Source organism: Mauremys mutica, chromosome 3, assembly GCF_020497125.1.
Source record: "Mauremys mutica isolate MM-2020 ecotype Southern chromosome 3, ASM2049712v1, whole genome shotgun sequence".
NCBI lineage: Eukaryota > Metazoa > Chordata > Testudines > Geoemydidae > Mauremys > Mauremys mutica.
The window spans coordinates 89,837,448-89,855,961 of record NC_059074.1 but is presented as its reverse complement, the minus strand read 5'-3'; the positions used below and the strand labels follow the sequence as shown (position 1 = coordinate 89,855,961).

Genomic DNA, 18,514 nt, shown 5'->3' with positions numbered 1-18,514 from the left:
AATTAGTGCATAAAAGTTTTTTTTAAAGAAAAAACATTTGCACCATTTCATTGTGCTAATGGATTTATATGACTGTATCCCACTTCTAGGTTTGATATTTTAACCCATTGCCACCTGCCCTTTCATTCTAATACCATCTGTTTCTAATGGCTATTTAACATTAAGATAATGACAGCAATATTATCAGCCTAATTAACCATGCAGACTCTAATGGCACACTAACTGGTTTAGATAAAAGAGTTTTCTGATATCTGCTCATACAGAAAAAATACTAAAAAATGTGATAAAACATACCAGAGGTAAACAATGTGCCTGGCACTCAATGTTCATCCAAGTTTCATTTAGTCTGTACCTATAAGATTTTAAAATCTTTTCAATGTTTCTGTGTTGCTGGTGAGAGTGACATCTCATGCAATCTTTGTAAATCCTTTCTGCAAAAACTAATTGGACAAATTGCCTAGGGAGGTTATAGAATCTCCATTGTTGGAGATTTTTAAGAATAGGTTAGCCAAATACCTGCCAGCGATGGTCTAGTTATTACTTAGTCCTGCCTCAGTACAGGGGACTGGACTAGATGAGCTCCCAAGGTCCCTACCAGTCCTACATTTCTATGATTCTATGATATTTTCAAGACAGTGAGCAGGTATATAGTTTAATGGAAGGAGGGTTGCAAAATTTTCACTAAATCCTGTCTGATCACATTCATTTTAGTTTTGTTTTGAAACTTGACTGCATGGTCTCAGACACCCAGGGCTCGACTATACAACCCTGACATTGAGAACCCTTATTCACAAGTGTAATCCCATTGACTTCATTTGGATTATTCTTGGGAGCACATGCTTAGCAGCATGACTAAAGGTCGCACAATCTACCCTATAATGCACTGTTGTAATTTTCAAGCAAACTGGGGCTGGGGGGAACCACTCCCTATTCAATAGTTCTACTATGAATAATGGCACTACAAGTAAGAGAAAACAGGGCACAGTGCTTACCTCATTCTTCAACTTGCTTCCAGAAAACCTTTTAAAAAAATAGATTGTATTAATACATCAAAATTGAGCATTGTGGTTATTTTAATTAAACAACAACAACTCCTCCCCACACTGCACTGGATGGAAAAATGATCATGGTAAGCCTGAAAAATAAACATATCTGGACAATTAGCTCCATTCCTTAACTTCTACTGGTCTCCAAGCTCCTAAGAACATCATTAAAGCCATGGGAGACAGTCTTTTAAAAGTGAAGAATTTAGGGCAGTGACCAATCAGAAAAGCCTAAGGCCCAGGTTCCATTCAGACTTCAAACCTGTGTCAGAACCTCACAAAAGTTTGTAAGTCAGGAAAGCTTTTAGCCCCAAATCTAGAATATTTTAGAACTGCCCTAGCAGAGAATAAGAGTAATAAAAAATAAATGAAAGAAAAAAGAGTTTAGACTTTTCCCTTTGAGAAGAACGATAATAGCATAAAATAGTGTTTGCCAGAAACTAGCTACTTTCCTAGAACTCAGAATGGTTTCAATCCAAGAGGGATGTATCTCTGATAGAAAAAAAATTATTAATAACTGTCAGGAATATGTAACAGTATAGATACCATTCTGTGTACTATGGGCCTGGTCCAATGGCCACAGAAGTCAGTGGAAAGACTCCCATTGGCTTCATTGGGTGTTGAAGCAAGCCCTAGGTGCAGTCATTAGAAAACTCAGTTGAATTATTTCGACTACGTTAGGGAATCCCGGGTTGCAAGGTTTTACAAGGATCTGCACAATGATGAAAACAAGTCAGTTGTGGTTTGTATAACTAATAGAATTCCCCCTTATTTTAGCTGCAAGGTGGTAAGATTACAATGACAACATGAAGTTTTATAGTGACATGGGAAGGTATTGTGGTTTCAAGCCATTGAGATGCGCCGGGGACAGGGAGTGGAGCTGACATGGCCAGAGGTGACCCAAGGCATTCTGCCTGCATAGGCCAGACACAGGGGAAACGGCTCAGGGGAGTGGCAGTGAGTGTCTTGGAAAGGGGAAATGTGTGTTCCTTCCAAATCTCATGTCTGATGCCAGATACCAGAAGGCAAGTAGGGAGGGTGGGTGGGCAGAAGAACTCCATGGCCTACAGAGATAGAGCTAAGTGGCCTCACAGCTAGATGTGTATTGTGGACAGAGCAACAAGGGGACACCACCAATTCAGCACATAACTTGGGCAGCTTTTGCTGGGTGTGTTCCTCCAAAGCCCCAGTCACAAGCTAAAGCTGCTCTTCCCACAGTGCTATTGGTAGGAGTGTGCTACGCTTGCTCCTTTGAAGGACGGGGGTGCAAGGACAGATATTTAAAGGTATTTAAGCACCTAAAGATGCAGAAAGGTGCTTAGTGAGGTTTTCAAAAGCACCAAGGCACTTCAGTCTCATACTGAAATCAATAGTTGTTAGATGCCTGGTAGTGCTGGAAAATCCCACTAGGTCCTTATCTGCACCGTTAGACACCTAAACTCCTTTGAAAATCTGGCCCTGGGTTCTTTTGCATTAACTCCACTTTCTTTCACTCAGCAGCAATGGAGCTTGCAAGGCTACAGGCTTGAACCTAATGGTGCATGGCTCTGGCTGAGATACTGCCCAGGGCCATTAGTGATATGGTCCCCTTTGTGCCTCTCACTCAATTAAATGAGCAATTTGTTCAAGATAATTCTGCATTACAAAATAACCTCATCTACAAATGTGCCAAAAACACCCCCGCAATCCTTGATAAATGCTGGATAAGGAAATGGCAGGTTCAGATTTATTATACCCAGCAACTGCAGGATCCTCCTTTCTTTAGATGACCAATGCCAACATTAGCCTTATGTTTTCTTTTGAGCCCTATTTCTTATGCCAGGGACTCTGGGCGATAACCTGAAGCTGCCATGGCTGAATTTTCTATATATGCCCATGAACTCATTTTTCCCTTTCCTTTAACACAATCCCAATCATGCCTGTATTTGCATCGACAATGAAAGCCTTCATTCAAGCCATATGTGAACTGAGACATTTGTTTTAGGAACTATTAATCTTTGTTTGGTAAACCAACATGCAGCTATCATAATTTATTGATCTTGCTAGCTGTCCCTTAAATAAATATAATTAGAGCTTCTGGTTTAGGTTTCAGCTTGATATTTGCCAGTAAAAGAACCAGTAAATATTAATCTACACTGAAACCCGCCTTCCTGCCCACAGGTGCCAACTTCACACCATTCCCTGGCAGTGTCACAATGGTGAGCTGCATTGGGTGGCCCACTGTGTCCAAAAATTTAACCCTGGATTTTTGGGAGTAAATTACTTCCCCAAACCAGGGATATTAAAAACATGAGAGAACAATATTACTGGTGCCTCTATACTACAGTGATAGGTGTCCTGTGACTACCTTACATAGATAGATAAGATTAAAATTAGATCATTGCTGAACATCAATCCAAAATACAGTGGCAGAGATTTAGTCTCAGAAGTCACGTTACTGTACCTTGTCAACCCTTTTCCAGAATACACAGAGTGGTAATATGCACTGCTTTCTTTAATGCCGATTCCATAATAATGATACCTGTGAAAAAGAAAAGGGCTACTTACGTTTGTGGAGGACACACATAAAGGTCTACAGGGAACTAAACTGGTGCTTAATTCAACTTTTCCTTAGAATCTATTTTAATTAAAATTATTTGTCATGTCACTGGGACAGATCCTGGTCCCACTGAAGGCAATGAGAATATTACCATTGTATTCACGATTTGGCCCAAAGACCACAGCTAACCTACTTCCTTCACTTAGCAGGAACCACTCAAAACCCACTAAGAATTTCAACTGGTGCAGAATGCAACTCCCCACTTATTAAATGTTATGTCCTGCCAGGTTATATCTCAGCTCTGCTCCATAGTCAGCAGTGGCTTTCAGTTTGCTTCCCGGTGAAGGTTAAAGTGTCAGGTTTGATCCATCTATCTAGATTTTTACATCATACTCATCACTGTAGTATCTGAGTCCCTGGAAAGTTCGAAATGGTTTATAATCAGTTTACCTTTCAGACTACTTCTTTCCTGATGTGATGCTGCAGCATCTTCAATCAGATGAGGTGCTTGAAACAACCATCGTGCTTCTTGTCTACCCTGTGAGTTTTCAGCCTCCTGCCCATATCTAGAAATACTATCCTGGAATCCTCACATTGGCTGGATTCTCCTCTTAGGCCTTGCCCACCCACAGTGCATGCACTGATTCACTAGTTAAATCAGTGCAACTCCCCTCACTTGGACATTCTTGACATAACACACAGTTGCACTGGTTTAACTAAATTGGTTTAGAATCACAACTTTTAGTTAAACTGGTCAACTTTGTGTGTAGACCAGTCCTAAACTGCATTGGCGTAACCCTCCAAACTCAGTGGAGTTGCATCAGCTTAACTGAGGGGAAAATTTAGATTGACTCCCCTTTGTATATGTCAAGTATAAACAATAAAAGTAGTAATGCGTTTAAAATGACTCATTAGTGTCACATTAGTATCACTTCCATCAACATCATTTCCTCATCTATAAAAGCTAATAGCTTAAATTTATATAGCACCGTTCATCCAGAAGGATCTCAAAGTTATAACTTGGTTTACAAACTATATTAACCCCTTCATCCCTGATGTTTTAAAAAATGTTCAGTAAGGAAGGAGATACCTGGAGGGAGGGACAATTAGATGGAGAAATTCTTAAGGACCAGAGTTGGTGGGCAATTGCAAGATCCCTGATGGGCAGAAGAGATGGAGTGGAGGGAGGAAGAATAACCACCTCAGGGTGATTAGTCCCATCATGTGGCACATTGATAACTAGACTGGACAAAACTCTAGTAAATGTCTGAGACGAAACAATCCTGCACTGGCAGGAAGGCTAGATGGTCTCACAGATGTCTAGATTTAATGGCCCTGATTCTGGGTGGTGGTATAAAATGGGGTTGTGTCTTCTGATTCTCCAATGTCCCTATGCTCTGGTAGAATCTGGAGAGTCACTGGGTAAGCGGTGGTGAGAAAGGGTTGGAGCTGGAGGCCATACCCCACTTTTCCCTATAGTCTTGCCAGTCTTCCTGTAGCTTAGCTCAATCTGAAGGGTTTAGCTCAGTCTGAGACCACGTAGGCTCCTGGAAACTTCTACTTTATATGTACTCAGAAGCTTAAGAGAGGTAATAGCACAGTGTTTCCATATCAGCATTACAGAATTTCATTTACCCAATACTTCCACCTTAGTAACAGGATCCCTATACATACACTTTTTAAAGTACTAACGTCACTTTTAAAGTAAGAAGTAAAAGCACCATAAACTATCATATGGAGGAGAAGAGGAAGAAGACCATGTGCTTTGGAAGTGATCCAGCATTGCATTATTAGTCCTGGAAGGTGAAAGAGACCCTAATTTTATGGCATCACAGAGGTTTTAAACGAAACCTTTTCAAGAAAAGGGTTGACCTTTCAGTCTGTGCATCAGAGCTAGACCATAATTTCTCAGTGTAACAAAAGAACTCAATGTACACAATATCATGTTGAAAACCATTGTTGAACCTGTTGCTACCAATATAAACCTCAATGTGTTGGAATAGATAGAATTACTAATGAAATACTTGATCCCTGTGATGCTACAGATGATCCTAATCTACCAGTGGACAGTATATCTATACCAAACTGCTATGCTCTGCAATGTAATTTGAGCCCTGATCTAGTATGATACTTAAGCACATGCTTATTTTAAGCACATGAGTAGTCCTGCTGACTTCAATGAGACTAAGCACATGCTTAAGTCTTTTGTAGAGGAGCCATCTCCGCAAAGTGGTACTTCTTTGATGATGTCTCTGAATAAGTTGATAAGCATTCCCAACTCAGCACCGTTGCTCCTTTTAGCATAAAATTGTATTCTCACTGTTTGCTCTCCTGAGGGAAGAGGAAGGCTAGGAGCAGTAAAAGATGAAGGTTTTATATTTTCAAAGCTGACGTCGGGATTTAGATACAACTCCCATGAAAGGCAATTTTGATTAGAGTTATGTGTCTAAATTATCTAGTTGGCTTTGCAAATCCCAGCTGAAGTACTACTTCTACTGATGGCCAGCTTTGCTGTCAGCAGTCAAGCTTTTATAACTAAGGAAATGTGATGCTAAATGGTCATTGCTAAACACATTACTGCTTTCATTGTTTACCTGAAATTTGTGAGTAAAGGTAACTCCACCAAAACACCATGGTACCCATTGACCCTTGAGAAGGGCAAGATTTTGTCACCAACCTTATCACCATGTCCCTTGGTTCTTTGCCATGAGTATATTAGTTTGAGGATCGGTGACTAAGTACATGTGAGCAGGCCAATTTTAAAGATGCATTAACATAGCTCAGAACTATGTTCACCTGCTTGAATCATTCCATTATTTTTGACCAATAGTTGCTATGTAAAATCATATCAACGGGTGGTTTAGGCCCTAATAACACCAGTCAATGTCATAATGCTAAGGATCTTACCTCCATAGCATAAACTTCTGTATCTGATCTTTCTTATGGCTAGAAGTCATGAAATTTCTTTCAGCTATTGTATTCCATATATTCTATATTAAAGAGATGGGCCTGAACCAGATTTCTAGATCTCAACATTCCTGACATTCGGCAAAGTTCAGATGCAAACTTTTCACTCTGGGCTCATGGACATTTTTCTCCCATTGAATTGAAACAATTTTAGATGAGATTTAAGAGTTGGGAGTGTTTGATATGAAATGTTCTAAAAAATCAAACTTTTATCATTTAGCAATTAAATAACAAGAGTTGCATATTGGATTAGAGAAAATGTTATACAGAGATATCACCCGTATTTTAAAAATGTTAAGTGCATTATAATATATGCACCATTGGCTTGCTCATTTGCACTCTGTCACTAAAGCAACTTCTCAGATCTTAGTCTAATATCCGAAATCTCTCAGCAACTTCAAACACTTGCCATTTTTTATTTTCAAACTAACCTCCTACAAAAATAGTCCTTCTTTCCCAACAAATGTGGAATTCTCATTCATTATATAAAATATACAACTGCATAGCTATATATTTACAATATTGTATATGATGTATTAGGAATAAAATAAGATCTATGATGGTGAAGGATTTATTTCTTGATTTTCTCAACAGAACTATAAAAAGAAACAGACTAAACTGCTTTCCTTTTTTATTTCATAGGTCTGCTGGAACATATGTTCCCGTGCAACAAGTAGCCCTGATTTTAGCGTACACTGACACAAATGATGGCTGATAAGGAAATGATAGGATTAAGCTGTTCAGGGACTTGCAATAACTTGTTATCACGAGGCCAGCTGCCATATCAGTTTTATTAACCCACTAAATCACTCCTAATAAATAAGATAATAGTTTTCAGACATGATGGATAAAAGCTAAGATTTAACATCGATCAAAGTCTACAAAGAAATTAAAATGTAACTTGAGCTCAAACACAATCTCCTGTGTGTCTCCTCTACACAGTATGTACATTTTCCTGAGTAGCTGTCACAGGTAATTCACATATCATGGTGATTATTGTTTATTATTTCTATTCTGGGAGCAGCCACATTATGGTTGGCATTGCCCAAACACACAAAAGGACATAGACCCTGCCCCAAAGCACTTACAGACTATTATATACTAATCTGAGACAGTGTTGTCATTCTTGTCATTTTACAATAGAAATTTAGGTCTTGTCTACCTTATTTTTCCTAGAAAACTCTACGGACCATTGGAAAACTGGTAGGATTATGACATGAGAGAAATGAGGCCAGTGTAGTAGAGTTGGTAGAGATGGGAAGTGATTTTTATTCAGACTTTGATTCATTTTGGTTTTGTTAATGCTTATTTAACTTCAATGCCTGAGAAACACTCAAGAGAGAAAAAATATGTTGTTAACAACTATTTGAAATTGAAATTCATTCCCACCTTTGTTTAAACCCTAAAGCTAAATTCCATATATGACATCTCCAGTGAGCTCTCCAAAAACCCAGGGAACCAACTTGCCATTCCTGATATTTCTAAGATAAAGTCTAAAGTAAAAAAATGAGCAGCAGGGGGAAAAAATCCTTAAAAAATCAACCAGCCAAACATCCTTCAGGCCATATAGTATAAATAATTCAAGAAGAACACAACCTTATGTTTTTCTTTTGCAAATCACCTTTATTTCCCATGCTTTGTTTCACGGGTTACTAAATAGGAAGGTAAGAATTTTTCATACGGAGTCTTTTCCCAAGAGTTTTCTTATCAGTATTATTGTTATGGTTTTCCATCTTTGTTAATTTTTTCCTTGTTACTTTTCTCTGTTTTTCAGTCTTGCCTCAATAAACCATCAATTTACTGTGATCTCTTCTTTGAGTCAAGTCTATTTTCCTATACCCTGATCCAGGAAGGCCCTTAAACACATGCCTAACTTTAAGCATGAGAGTAATCCTGGGACAACGCCTGTATTTGAAGGCACATGCATTCTTAAGCACTTGCTTGAATAAGGGCCTGAATAACTATGGACTAGTGCAGATAGATATATTCACAGAAACATGGATACCATTTATATCCCATAACGTTCCTCATAGCAACATGGGCATTCTTAGGGAAAACTTCTTCTGAAGCCAAAAGAAATTCACAGATAAGAACTTGACTAAATTGGACTGAAGGTTGAGGATTGCTAACTTTTTTGAACAATGCCTTCAGAGAACAATAAAGTTTAACCAAACCCCCTCTCCCCAGAAAAGTGTCCCCCTCACTTTTGAAATCCCCAAAATTCTAATTTAAGTGTAAACTTTACAAAACCCAAATATTGGTAAGTATGGAAGTTAGTTTTTAAGGTCACTTTAACAATCTCAAGTCTTCCCCGGTAGCACAGCCTCACAGACAGCTTCAGACAACACAGAATGTTGCATCATTAACTTCCCACTGTTGTACAGCCTATACTCTACATGGATGCCTGGATAATTGTGCCTTACTTTGAATGGAAGAGAGTTCATTGAAATACCTGATTCCTGGTTATTCACTGATTGTGCATCATGGAATCATTTAGACCACCCTACATCTGTCCAATTTGCTTTTTCATCATGTATTAGAGTATCCGTTCACTACATAGCTCATTACATCCTTAAGAACATACACAATCCATGGAAAGACATACTTTTTACATTCTTGAACCAAAATCACATTGGGGAAACTCAATCACACTTCCTCAAAGCTCTTGGGATATTCAAAAGGAAAAGGTGTTGTCATACCATGAGATTCACCATAATATTATACCTGTTCTGCCTAGGGCTAAACATGTAAGTCCAGGACGAACACTGACATCATTTACACACTAGGCATCTTACTTACTTATCATAGACACACATGTAAAAACCCAACATGCTGTGCTCCTGAAGCACAACAGTCCACACACCAGCTATACAAATCAACTGGTTGATTAGACTGAAGAAGTCTGCAGCTACAATTGTGAACTTCTCAAACTCCTTCTAAAACTGTCCTTAACAAGGGTCATTTGTATATTTTCTTCTAGGTTTAGCACTAAATGCCTGTCTCTAGTAGTTTCAGCTGAAGCTTTACTGTCATTTGGAAATGGGAGTGAAAAGCTGCCAGGTTTGCAAACTGGAATAATAACAAGCATAATTCAGTGATGCAATTTTCCTAGCAAAAATTAGCAAGTATAACAAATATTGACAAAAGTTTGGAAACACCACAAAAGATCCACAACATTATAAAGATAATGGAAAATCTGGGGAAAAGCAATTAATCATGTTTAAAAATCATGCATGCAATAATTTTACTAAAATTCAGACTGTTTTTAGTTCCATCTCTCTCTCACACACATACACACACAAAATGTCATCAGTAGCCCTAGCAATTTGAATGCAGATTTTGTGGCTTAATGCATACAATATAGACACAGAAGTATTGCATGTTGTACAGCCTATACGCTATGTGGATACATGGATAATTGTGCCTTACTTTGAATGGCCTCTTGTCCCAAGCCGCCGTGTGGTAAGCAGGGGGAATTTCTGGCGAATGGTCTAATAAGAAAGTCAGGCATATTAGTTTCTCGCAAGGGCATGTTTCTTTTGTCAGCAGCTCTGAAAAGTTTGTCTTGAAAAAGCAAATGTTGAACAGTGGATAAATATTTACTCCTGAACATATTAAAAATAAAGGGTAGACTTGTAGTATAAGAGGAGACTGCAGAGACCAAAAACTGTTACATTTGTGATTCATGGATAAGAAGTGTTATTTCAATGCTATCAAGATCCTCAAACAATCAGACAAACTGCTTATGTTTTCTAGAGCCCAGAGTAGAGATGACTTGAAAGATTAGGGAGTTTAATACCCTAGGTCATCCCACTTTGTAACTCTAGAACTCCCCATAAGCGTTTACGTGCGTGTGCACACACACACACACACACACAATCTCCTTCCCAGTCTCACTCTTACATGTAACCACAAAAACTAGTTGTCTTCAGGAGAAACCCATTCAATGGGTTCCACTTAAGCTGCTCTGGATCCTTTGCCCCAAGCCTTTAGGGAGGCTGTCAAGTGGAACGAAAGGACCAGTAGCAGGGACTCTACTCTGGCAGGTACTGTGTGGTGTGTCTGGGCTCTAGAAGAGAAAGGAAGGCACCAGGCCTATGTGGGCTGGAAGGTATTTAGGCTCTGGGGAAGAAAGGTAGGTACCAGGTGTCTGCACTGGAAATGGAAAGAGGAGAGGCCAGGCCAGGGAGCGCACCAGGGGACTGAAAGTACTTGAGAGTAATTCTAGACTGGGGAGGAGAGAGGGAAGCAGCAGTTCTGGGGAGTGAGTCAAGGCTGTGTAGAGGGGATGACAGAATTGGGGACCATGGGAAATAGGGAAGGGGCAAATAGCTCCTTGTGATGGCTCCTCTCACTCCCCCAGCTCCAAGCTGCAATACTGCAAAGGCTGGAGAAAGCCAGCTCAGAGAGAACTACCCCACCTCAGTGCAGCAGCAGGCCAGGACTCTAAAATCCTGTCTGTCCCACCTGAGCAGTTCAGGGTGGGAGGAAACTGCTGGGGTGATCTAATAACACCCACATGAGAAATGACATCACACTGTGCTAAAATGTTTCAGCAGGTGGGGGTAGCTTTTAACACCCACCCCTATCCCTTCTGCATCTGCTGAGGCCTCGGTGTCAGATCTAGAGACTGACTCAAGCCAGCAGCAGGCAGGGGCAGCTCTAGACATTTCGCCGCCCCAAGCACGGCGGCACGCCGCGGGGGGCGCTCTGCCGGTCGCCGGTCCTGCGGCTCCAGTGGACCTCCCGCAGGCATGCCACCGAAGGCAGCCTGCCTGCTGCCCTCCTGGCGACCGGCAGAGCGCCCCCCGCGGCATGCCGCCCCAAGCATGTGCTTGGCGTGCTGGGGCCTGGAGCCGCCCCTGGCAGCAGGACAGCTCTGTTACCTGAGAAGAGGATGCAGTAGGTGCTTCTTTCCCTGGCAGGCCAGCTTTGCTGGCTGGTATATATGGGGGAGGAGAGGGGGAGAAGAGATATGTCCTCACCCCCACCTACTCCCTTTCAGAGAGATAGTGCCAAATGGGGGTTCTAACAGGGAGCAGAGCCTATGCTTCCCAATGGGATTGTGGCCAGGAATGGGAGTGAGGTGCTCCTTATTGGTTGTAATCTCTGCCTGAATAAAATACAGTGACAGAAGGATTCCCATTGACAGTAGGATAGAATGACTGAATGCTTTCCATCCCTCTGACAGATCCACAGGGTGTGCTATGCCACTCTCTGCAGGTGAGTACTTGAATTTAGATAGAACCTAGGATCTCAAAGCACGTTGAGGACAGATTGGTTTAGTTTTTCACTCAGTGGGAAGTAGTGTTATTACAAATCTGAGGCACAGAAGGGCAAATAATTTTTCTAAGTTTGCACAGAGAGTCAGAGACAAAGCTAGAAATAAGATTCAGGTGGCCTGGCTCCAATTCCCTTTCATTGACGACTCAAACACAATCGCTCTGGATTCACCTTGATGCATACTATACAATACTACTGCAAACCTGACAAGACAATGGTTAAAAAAAAAAGGCCCAAACAAAACTGCCATTAATCCTAAATAAGGATGACAAGATTTGGCCCTTAGAGATTTTGTTTCGTAATGGATTGATTTTTCATCTTAAATGTGCAATCTGAAGGCTAAGGCATACAAATCTCTCTCTCTCATACTTAAATGACCCGCCCCCCCCCATTGCCACAGTATCAGAGTGCCTCACAATTTTAATGTATTTATCCTCACAACTCTCCTCTGAAGGAGAGAAGTGCTATTATCCCCATTTTGTAGCTCAGGAATTGAGGCACAGAGGGACTAAGTGGCTTGCCCAAGGTCACACAGGAAGTCTGTGGCACAGCGGGAACTTAAACCCTGTCTCCCAAATCCTAGACTAGTGCCCTAATCATCTTTCCTCCCCAATAATTGTTTCAATGAGGCTTAAGGCAGTAGATGTACAAAATGAAAAGTCCTTTGATCCCATAAGATGAGGAAATACAATTCACAATAAAAGTGCTATTTAAGTGGAAAGTAGTTGTTTCCCCCCAATAATACTGAAGTCATTTAATCAGTGTGAGATGGGAACTCCTCAACTACATCCAATGCAGATAACAAAATGTGAGGAGTGAACATTTTATGATCTGGAGTTGATTTCCATTACCGTTATTTCATTAGACTAATGCATTTCTGTAAGCAAACTGAATGGATCAGTGATGTTTTACAAAACTGATCTGTGATGCCTTCTTGGTTTTCTATTTCACTATCTGTATGGGATTTAATTTGGAAAGTCCATATCTCTGATTCTGATTAAATGATTTTAGGACTAATTGGGTGGGTGAGGTTGAAGGGGGGGTTTCAATAGTTTCCCTCTTAGAAACTCATTCTGCTCTTAACTGTTCTCCTACTGAACCTCACAGCATTTCTCTCTTTAACTGCACTAAAGGCTGCCAAGTATAAAGCCGTGTACTCTATACCAGATCCCACAGGCTGCACCTTTTATATGAAGAACCACATCCATCCCATTGCAAAGCAAAGGCCACGAGAGAGAACGTCTCTTCCCGATTTCACAGTGCAAATCAAGAAGAATCTTAATTTCATCCCTTTGAAGTTGTCTAAGTACCTGTTCAGAGGGAGCAATGTAGGTTTAGTTGGACCCAATTTAATTCAAAGACGCAGGGGCTGTAGAAAGCATAAGGATTTGTTCATTTCTGAGACCCATGATAACATGGGAGGAGTTAAACACGATTTTGTAGAGGAATTAATCTAACAAACAATGGACAGTCAGTTGCTCTTTACCTTCCCAAACGTTGCAGCACAGGCAGGTTCTAGCTTCTCTTTCCTGCAGAAGTCTAAATAATGTGCATAAAGGATGCACCTCGGTAAACAAACTCCTTCACACACGATGTAGTTTTCTTCCAGCCTGCAGAGTAAAAACAATAAGCAGAATGAAAAGCCACACCCTTATGTTTCCCCATTTCGTTTCCCCTCCATTCTTCTCCACTGCCCTTTCTGCAAAATTTACTGAGATCTCTCACGACAGCTGACTAGTCAGTAACTTACTGTACAGCACCTTCGGCAAGATGGAGGAGTGGAAAGGCTTATTCTGAACTGCTGTGCTTTATGTATGACAACGAGCCCTGCAGCTTTCTTCTCCAGCAAGAAAGAAAATTAAATCACCACTGCAAAATAATGGGAAGAATCCCTCCTTGGTGTTACTCACTGAAATGCAATAGATGATTTACCCCCAAGGATCATTTTAACCTAATCACTCTTGACTGATCCAGAGCTTAAATCTAGATCCTGATTCCCTGTCTGGACTAGTTCAATATGCAACTTCTGTCTAAAAATCCAGCGTTAGGAGAAACTGGAAATGGGGCTGAACTGGATTTCAGGCACAACCTCATCTAGAAGTTATTTTTGTTTCCCAGACTCGTATTTGAACGGGTGTGAGCCTGCATCTCTTAATAGCTTGCCACTTCGTTTAAAAGTGACACAGAGGCTAGCAGTGATGACACCAAGGTGGTACTCCAAGGAATGAAACGAAGCCTGGTCCTTTCGTCTTTGTACTAGGTGAATATGGCGTGTGGGGATACCTGTGAGCTCGCCATCTGGGAGGTATTTCACCCCTGGCCCATTTCCACCCTTCATAGTATCAGTACCATTCCCGCATAACAGCTTCCTCTTCGCTCAAATTACATACATGCATAAAATGACTTTCTGTAGAAACTTCTATTGAATCGGTTTACATCTCACTCCCTAGGTTAAACTAGCCTGAGAAATCTGCGGTAGCAATGCAGTCCCGTTTACTTTATATGATTTTCACTGTTAGAGAAAGTAATCTAGGGCTAGATCTGCAGTTTGTAACAAAGACCTCGATGGCTTCAGTGGGAGATTTCCCTGACTTCAACAATGCTCTGAAAGGAATATTTCCCAAATAAGGGCTGTTACGTGGGTGTTCTCTTTAGCCAAATAAAACACAGTAACATCAGGATTCCCCATCTGGGAACAATGACCAGCTGCATTACAATTCAGTTAAACTACCAAAGGCATGACAATTAACCCCTCCTTTCACAAATGTATGTCTTAATTAATCACTCGTCTTCGTGTTTTTCAAGGTTATCGGCTATTTATTTTTAGAAGGAGGGATAACAGTACCGTATTGAAATAAACTGGTGCTCGGCAGCTGTAAAGCAGACGCTGGTTAATATTGAATTATTGGGTAACCAGAAGAGAATATTTCTGTTGGAATCTTTATGCTTCCAATTGATTTCTATTTCGGAGTTTTGGATCAGACTGTATGTTCAGCTGCGATAAATTAGTAGCATTGAAAGTATTCGTGAACAGGTTTACACTTCCAGAGACAGGGTCGGTCCTAAAATGAGTCCCACCACGTTGTACTGCAGTCTGCATTAAAGCTGATAAAAGCCACCTATATTCTTCCTAGCAAATCTACTTCAGATATCTTGTGAGCTATGTTTTTAGATCGTTTTTCCTCCCTCAAAACAGCACCAGATTAAATGGCAAATATTGTGAAAATGGGCTACAGAGACCAATTTCATTATTGGATTAACAAATACATAAATTCCCTTTGTGGCTCGAAATCTTAATTGTGGATTCATTTTACCAATATACAGCAATAGAAGCATTTTCTGCAAGTAGTAAAGTAACTTCCTTTGGGAAAGCATTTCTTACACCGATTTTACCACCCTAATGCACTCAGACTTTGTAAATAATTATTAGCTTTCCCCTCAAGAAAGAAAGAAACTCCCTGTAGTCCAAGTGTGTTCTGTGTGTAGATGGGTAAGAGCCTTACCACTGAAGGGTGAGCTGGGTCTGTTTCTTTTTATCCTTCATAATCTGCGTGATGGTTTTCTTCGGAGACAGGTTTTTGTCGAAGGGTTTTATTTTACTGTCATGAATATCTGTATCCTCCTCTTCCGAGGAAAGGGCTTCACTGTTAAAATGTATTTCTGAGTGTCCGGGGGAAAAGAAAATAAACCCAAGTGCATCATTACATTTGTTGATCACATTTCCATTTTATAGCGTATTTTCGATTTCCCTGGTTCAATCCTGAATTCCCTTCTTTTGATTTTATATCTCTGTGTGTACGTTGATCTAGATGTCCGCACACGGGTGTATTACACAGATATAATCTTTACTCTGAGATGAATTAGGTTAGGTAGATAGATCTATCGAGGTCACCTAATTTATCTATACAATCCCCAAGTACGAACGATATCTGTGCAATGTGACCGGTTGTGTATGCCAGGAATGGTATAGCACGGGCACTACACTCCTGGCCTTGAGATGACACAGACAATCTCAGATCCAGGACTACACCTTTCCAGCTAAGACTCCTGGGGCGCAGGGAACCCGGCGTTCGCACCCGCCCTATGGAGACACTGACTAGACCCTCTGCCTGCAGGTGGGAGCGGAGAGCGGATAGACAGAGGCACGATCCGATGCTCTTCAGAGGACGTGTACACAGCAGTTCCCCTGCGGGGGCAGCGCTCTTACCTGACTTGATCCCAATGGGCAGCCCAGGCTCCAGGTCGCCCTGCTCTCGGCTGTCCAGCGAACTGGCTCGCTGCAGCGCCGGGGCGCAGAGTCCCTGGTCGGGATAGGAGAGCAAGGCCTTCCCCAGCAGGCCCGCATAGCAATCCTCCTGGAGCCCGGGAGACCCCTTCTGAGAGGGCTGCAGGAAGGCTTCCTCTTCTCCCTCCGGCGCCTTAGCCATGCTCTTCATTGGCACATCGCCCCAGCCGCCTCCATGCGAGTGGCAGCCCCCTCCCGGGGACAGGCAGGCGTCTCACGCCTTCAGCGGGGCTGGGGGCGCAGGGGACAGGGACAAGGACATCAGCCCCGGGCCAGCCCTCCTCCTCCTCCTCCCCCTCCAAGCAGCCTGGTGCCCTGGAGGAGTCTGTCTCTGGTTGCCGCTCTTGCAGATCAACCACCCCAGCCCCCCGCCACGGAGCAGTGGCCGCCGCAGGAGAGGGACGGCGGGGGCAGTTTGCTTTAAGCTGTAGTCCCAGGAGGCTGCATGGCTTCCCTGTCCCAGTGAGATCGGCCCCGTTCACAGCGCCGCGCCGCCACACGCCCAGCTGCCTGCACGCCCTTTATGCTGGCCGGCAGCCCCGGGAGCGCGGCTCTGCCCCCATCCCTCCCTGCAGAGGGCCAGGAGCCGCCGGGTGAACTACACGGGCTCCCACGTCACTGACGGGACTGAACGCGGTTCAGTTCTGGCCCCGGGGGAGTGAGGAGGGGCGGGGGGGCCGGCGGAGAGCAGAGCTGGAGCAGGGTTAATGGTTAACCCCGCAGAACAATTATTTCTGATTGTGTTTCTAGTCCGCCTTTCATATCTCCAGCGGGGAGGGCTGTGGTCCCCGCAGCACCCGGGGGCTGGAGAAGACGCACCAGTGCCCGCGGTCACGCAGGTGGAGGCAAAGAAACTTACAACCAGGCTGGCAAACAGGTGGCACTGGGGCGCGGGCAGGGCAGGGCAGGGCAGGCTGCCGAGCTGTCCAGGGTCAGATCCTTCCTCCCAGAGGGCCAACTGAACAGGGGCTCTGCATCTGACTGAACAGGGCCAGGGATCAGGGAAAGAGGCCCCCCCACACACACACACCATTCCCTAAAGGTCGGGCTCTGACCCCACCCTACTGTTACCGGCGCATTCATTGTGGGTCTTTAAAATGACTTGCATTTGCATTGCTTTTTAAGGGAGAGCATAGAGCTGGGTGGGAATTTTGTGTCGGGAGGGTTTTCCATCGGAAAATGCCAACTGGCTGCAAGCAAGGGAAACGTTCTGGAGAAATGTGTTGATTTCAACAACATTACATTTGGGGACGAGGGGGCGGAAGAGCCGGGGGCGGGAAGCATTCGGACACAATCAAACGTTCCCTTTGGCTGGTTCTGGAACTCAGTGTTTCGATTTTTCATTTCAAAATGACTTTTCGTTTTGAGGTTTCTTTTATTTTAAATTATAATTTAAAAAAAATCAAATTGTCAAAATCGGAATGAAATATTTTTATTTTATTGAAATGAAATATTTCCATCCATCCAAAATTATTTTATTAATTTATTGATGAGAATTTCGTTTCACAGGAAATTTCTGATTTTTTTATGTTCAGGTTCCATTTCTGAATCGGACAAATGTTAAAATCATGGAATTTCCTGTGCAATGGGAAATCCACTTCCTGCCCACCTCTGGAGAGCAGCGCTCTTACAGGAATGCAAACTTACCGTGAGCTGAGCACTAGATAGTTTCCTAGCTCTGGGCTGATGTGCCAGAAAGGGAAGAGGGACAAAGAGTTTTGCTTTGCCGAGGCCTTGTTCCTGCACAAGGTAAAACTTTGCTCATCATACTTCTGGTGTACCGGGGCTAAGGGACGTTAGCATTGACAGTGGTAAGGACAAGGAAGCGGAAGTGTGAAGGCAGAGCCAGGGCCCCGCCCCTTCACTGGCACCAGCTTGCAGTGTTGGACCATCACTGGGTATGTGATTCATGGAGCAGCTGCAGTGTGTATTGTCCCATCTCCATTACTTTGCAATTCATGGCATCATTCACGCTTGCCAAGTGGCAGAACACGACCATTCTAACTTCAGTGGTTTCTACCCACTCTGCACAGGTGTCAGATGACACAAGGTGTCCAGTGAAGTTGATGTTCAGCCTTTCCTCCTGACCACAGTATCAGCCCACCACAGGTGGTATTGCCAAACAAGCCCCATCTGCGCTCATCTATGCCAAAAGGATCAGAGCTACAATGTGGAATATGAATGACAGAATTTAGAAATGGAAAAGACCTATGAGGTCATCCCAGTTATTCCTCTGCCAGGGCAGGATTGTTCCCACTAATACATTTCTTAGTGATTAGTTCATTCTACTTCTAAGTGTCCCAAGTGAGGGTGTTTTCCCTGTTTCCCTTTGGATATTATTCCATGGCCTACTAGATCTCACCATCAGGAAATCATATTCAGCCAAAATCTTCCCTT

The 18,514-nt window shown here is 42.6% G+C and overlaps 1 protein-coding gene across 2 annotated transcripts in view; it reads right to left on the bottom strand.

The window, feature by feature from the left end:
- The window catches only part of RFX6 (regulatory factor X6), a 48,251-nt gene extending 31,983 nt beyond the window's left edge, over positions 1 to 16,268 (bottom strand). For both annotated transcript variants that reach the window (XM_045010721.1, XM_045010722.1), the window contains exons 1-6: positions 16,040 to 16,268; positions 15,336 to 15,492; positions 13,319 to 13,442; positions 9,979 to 10,040; positions 3,487 to 3,564; positions 993 to 1,020 (exon numbers count right to left, since the gene is read on the bottom strand). In XM_045010721.1, coding sequence (XP_044866656.1) covers positions 993 to 1,020; positions 3,487 to 3,564; positions 9,979 to 10,040; positions 13,319 to 13,442; positions 15,336 to 15,492; positions 16,040 to 16,268 — 678 coding nt within the window. The remainder of the gene's footprint in view (positions 1 to 992; positions 1,021 to 3,486; positions 3,565 to 9,978; positions 10,041 to 13,318; positions 13,443 to 15,335; positions 15,493 to 16,039) is intronic.
- Between the last annotated feature and the right edge of the window lie 2,246 nt (positions 16,269 to 18,514).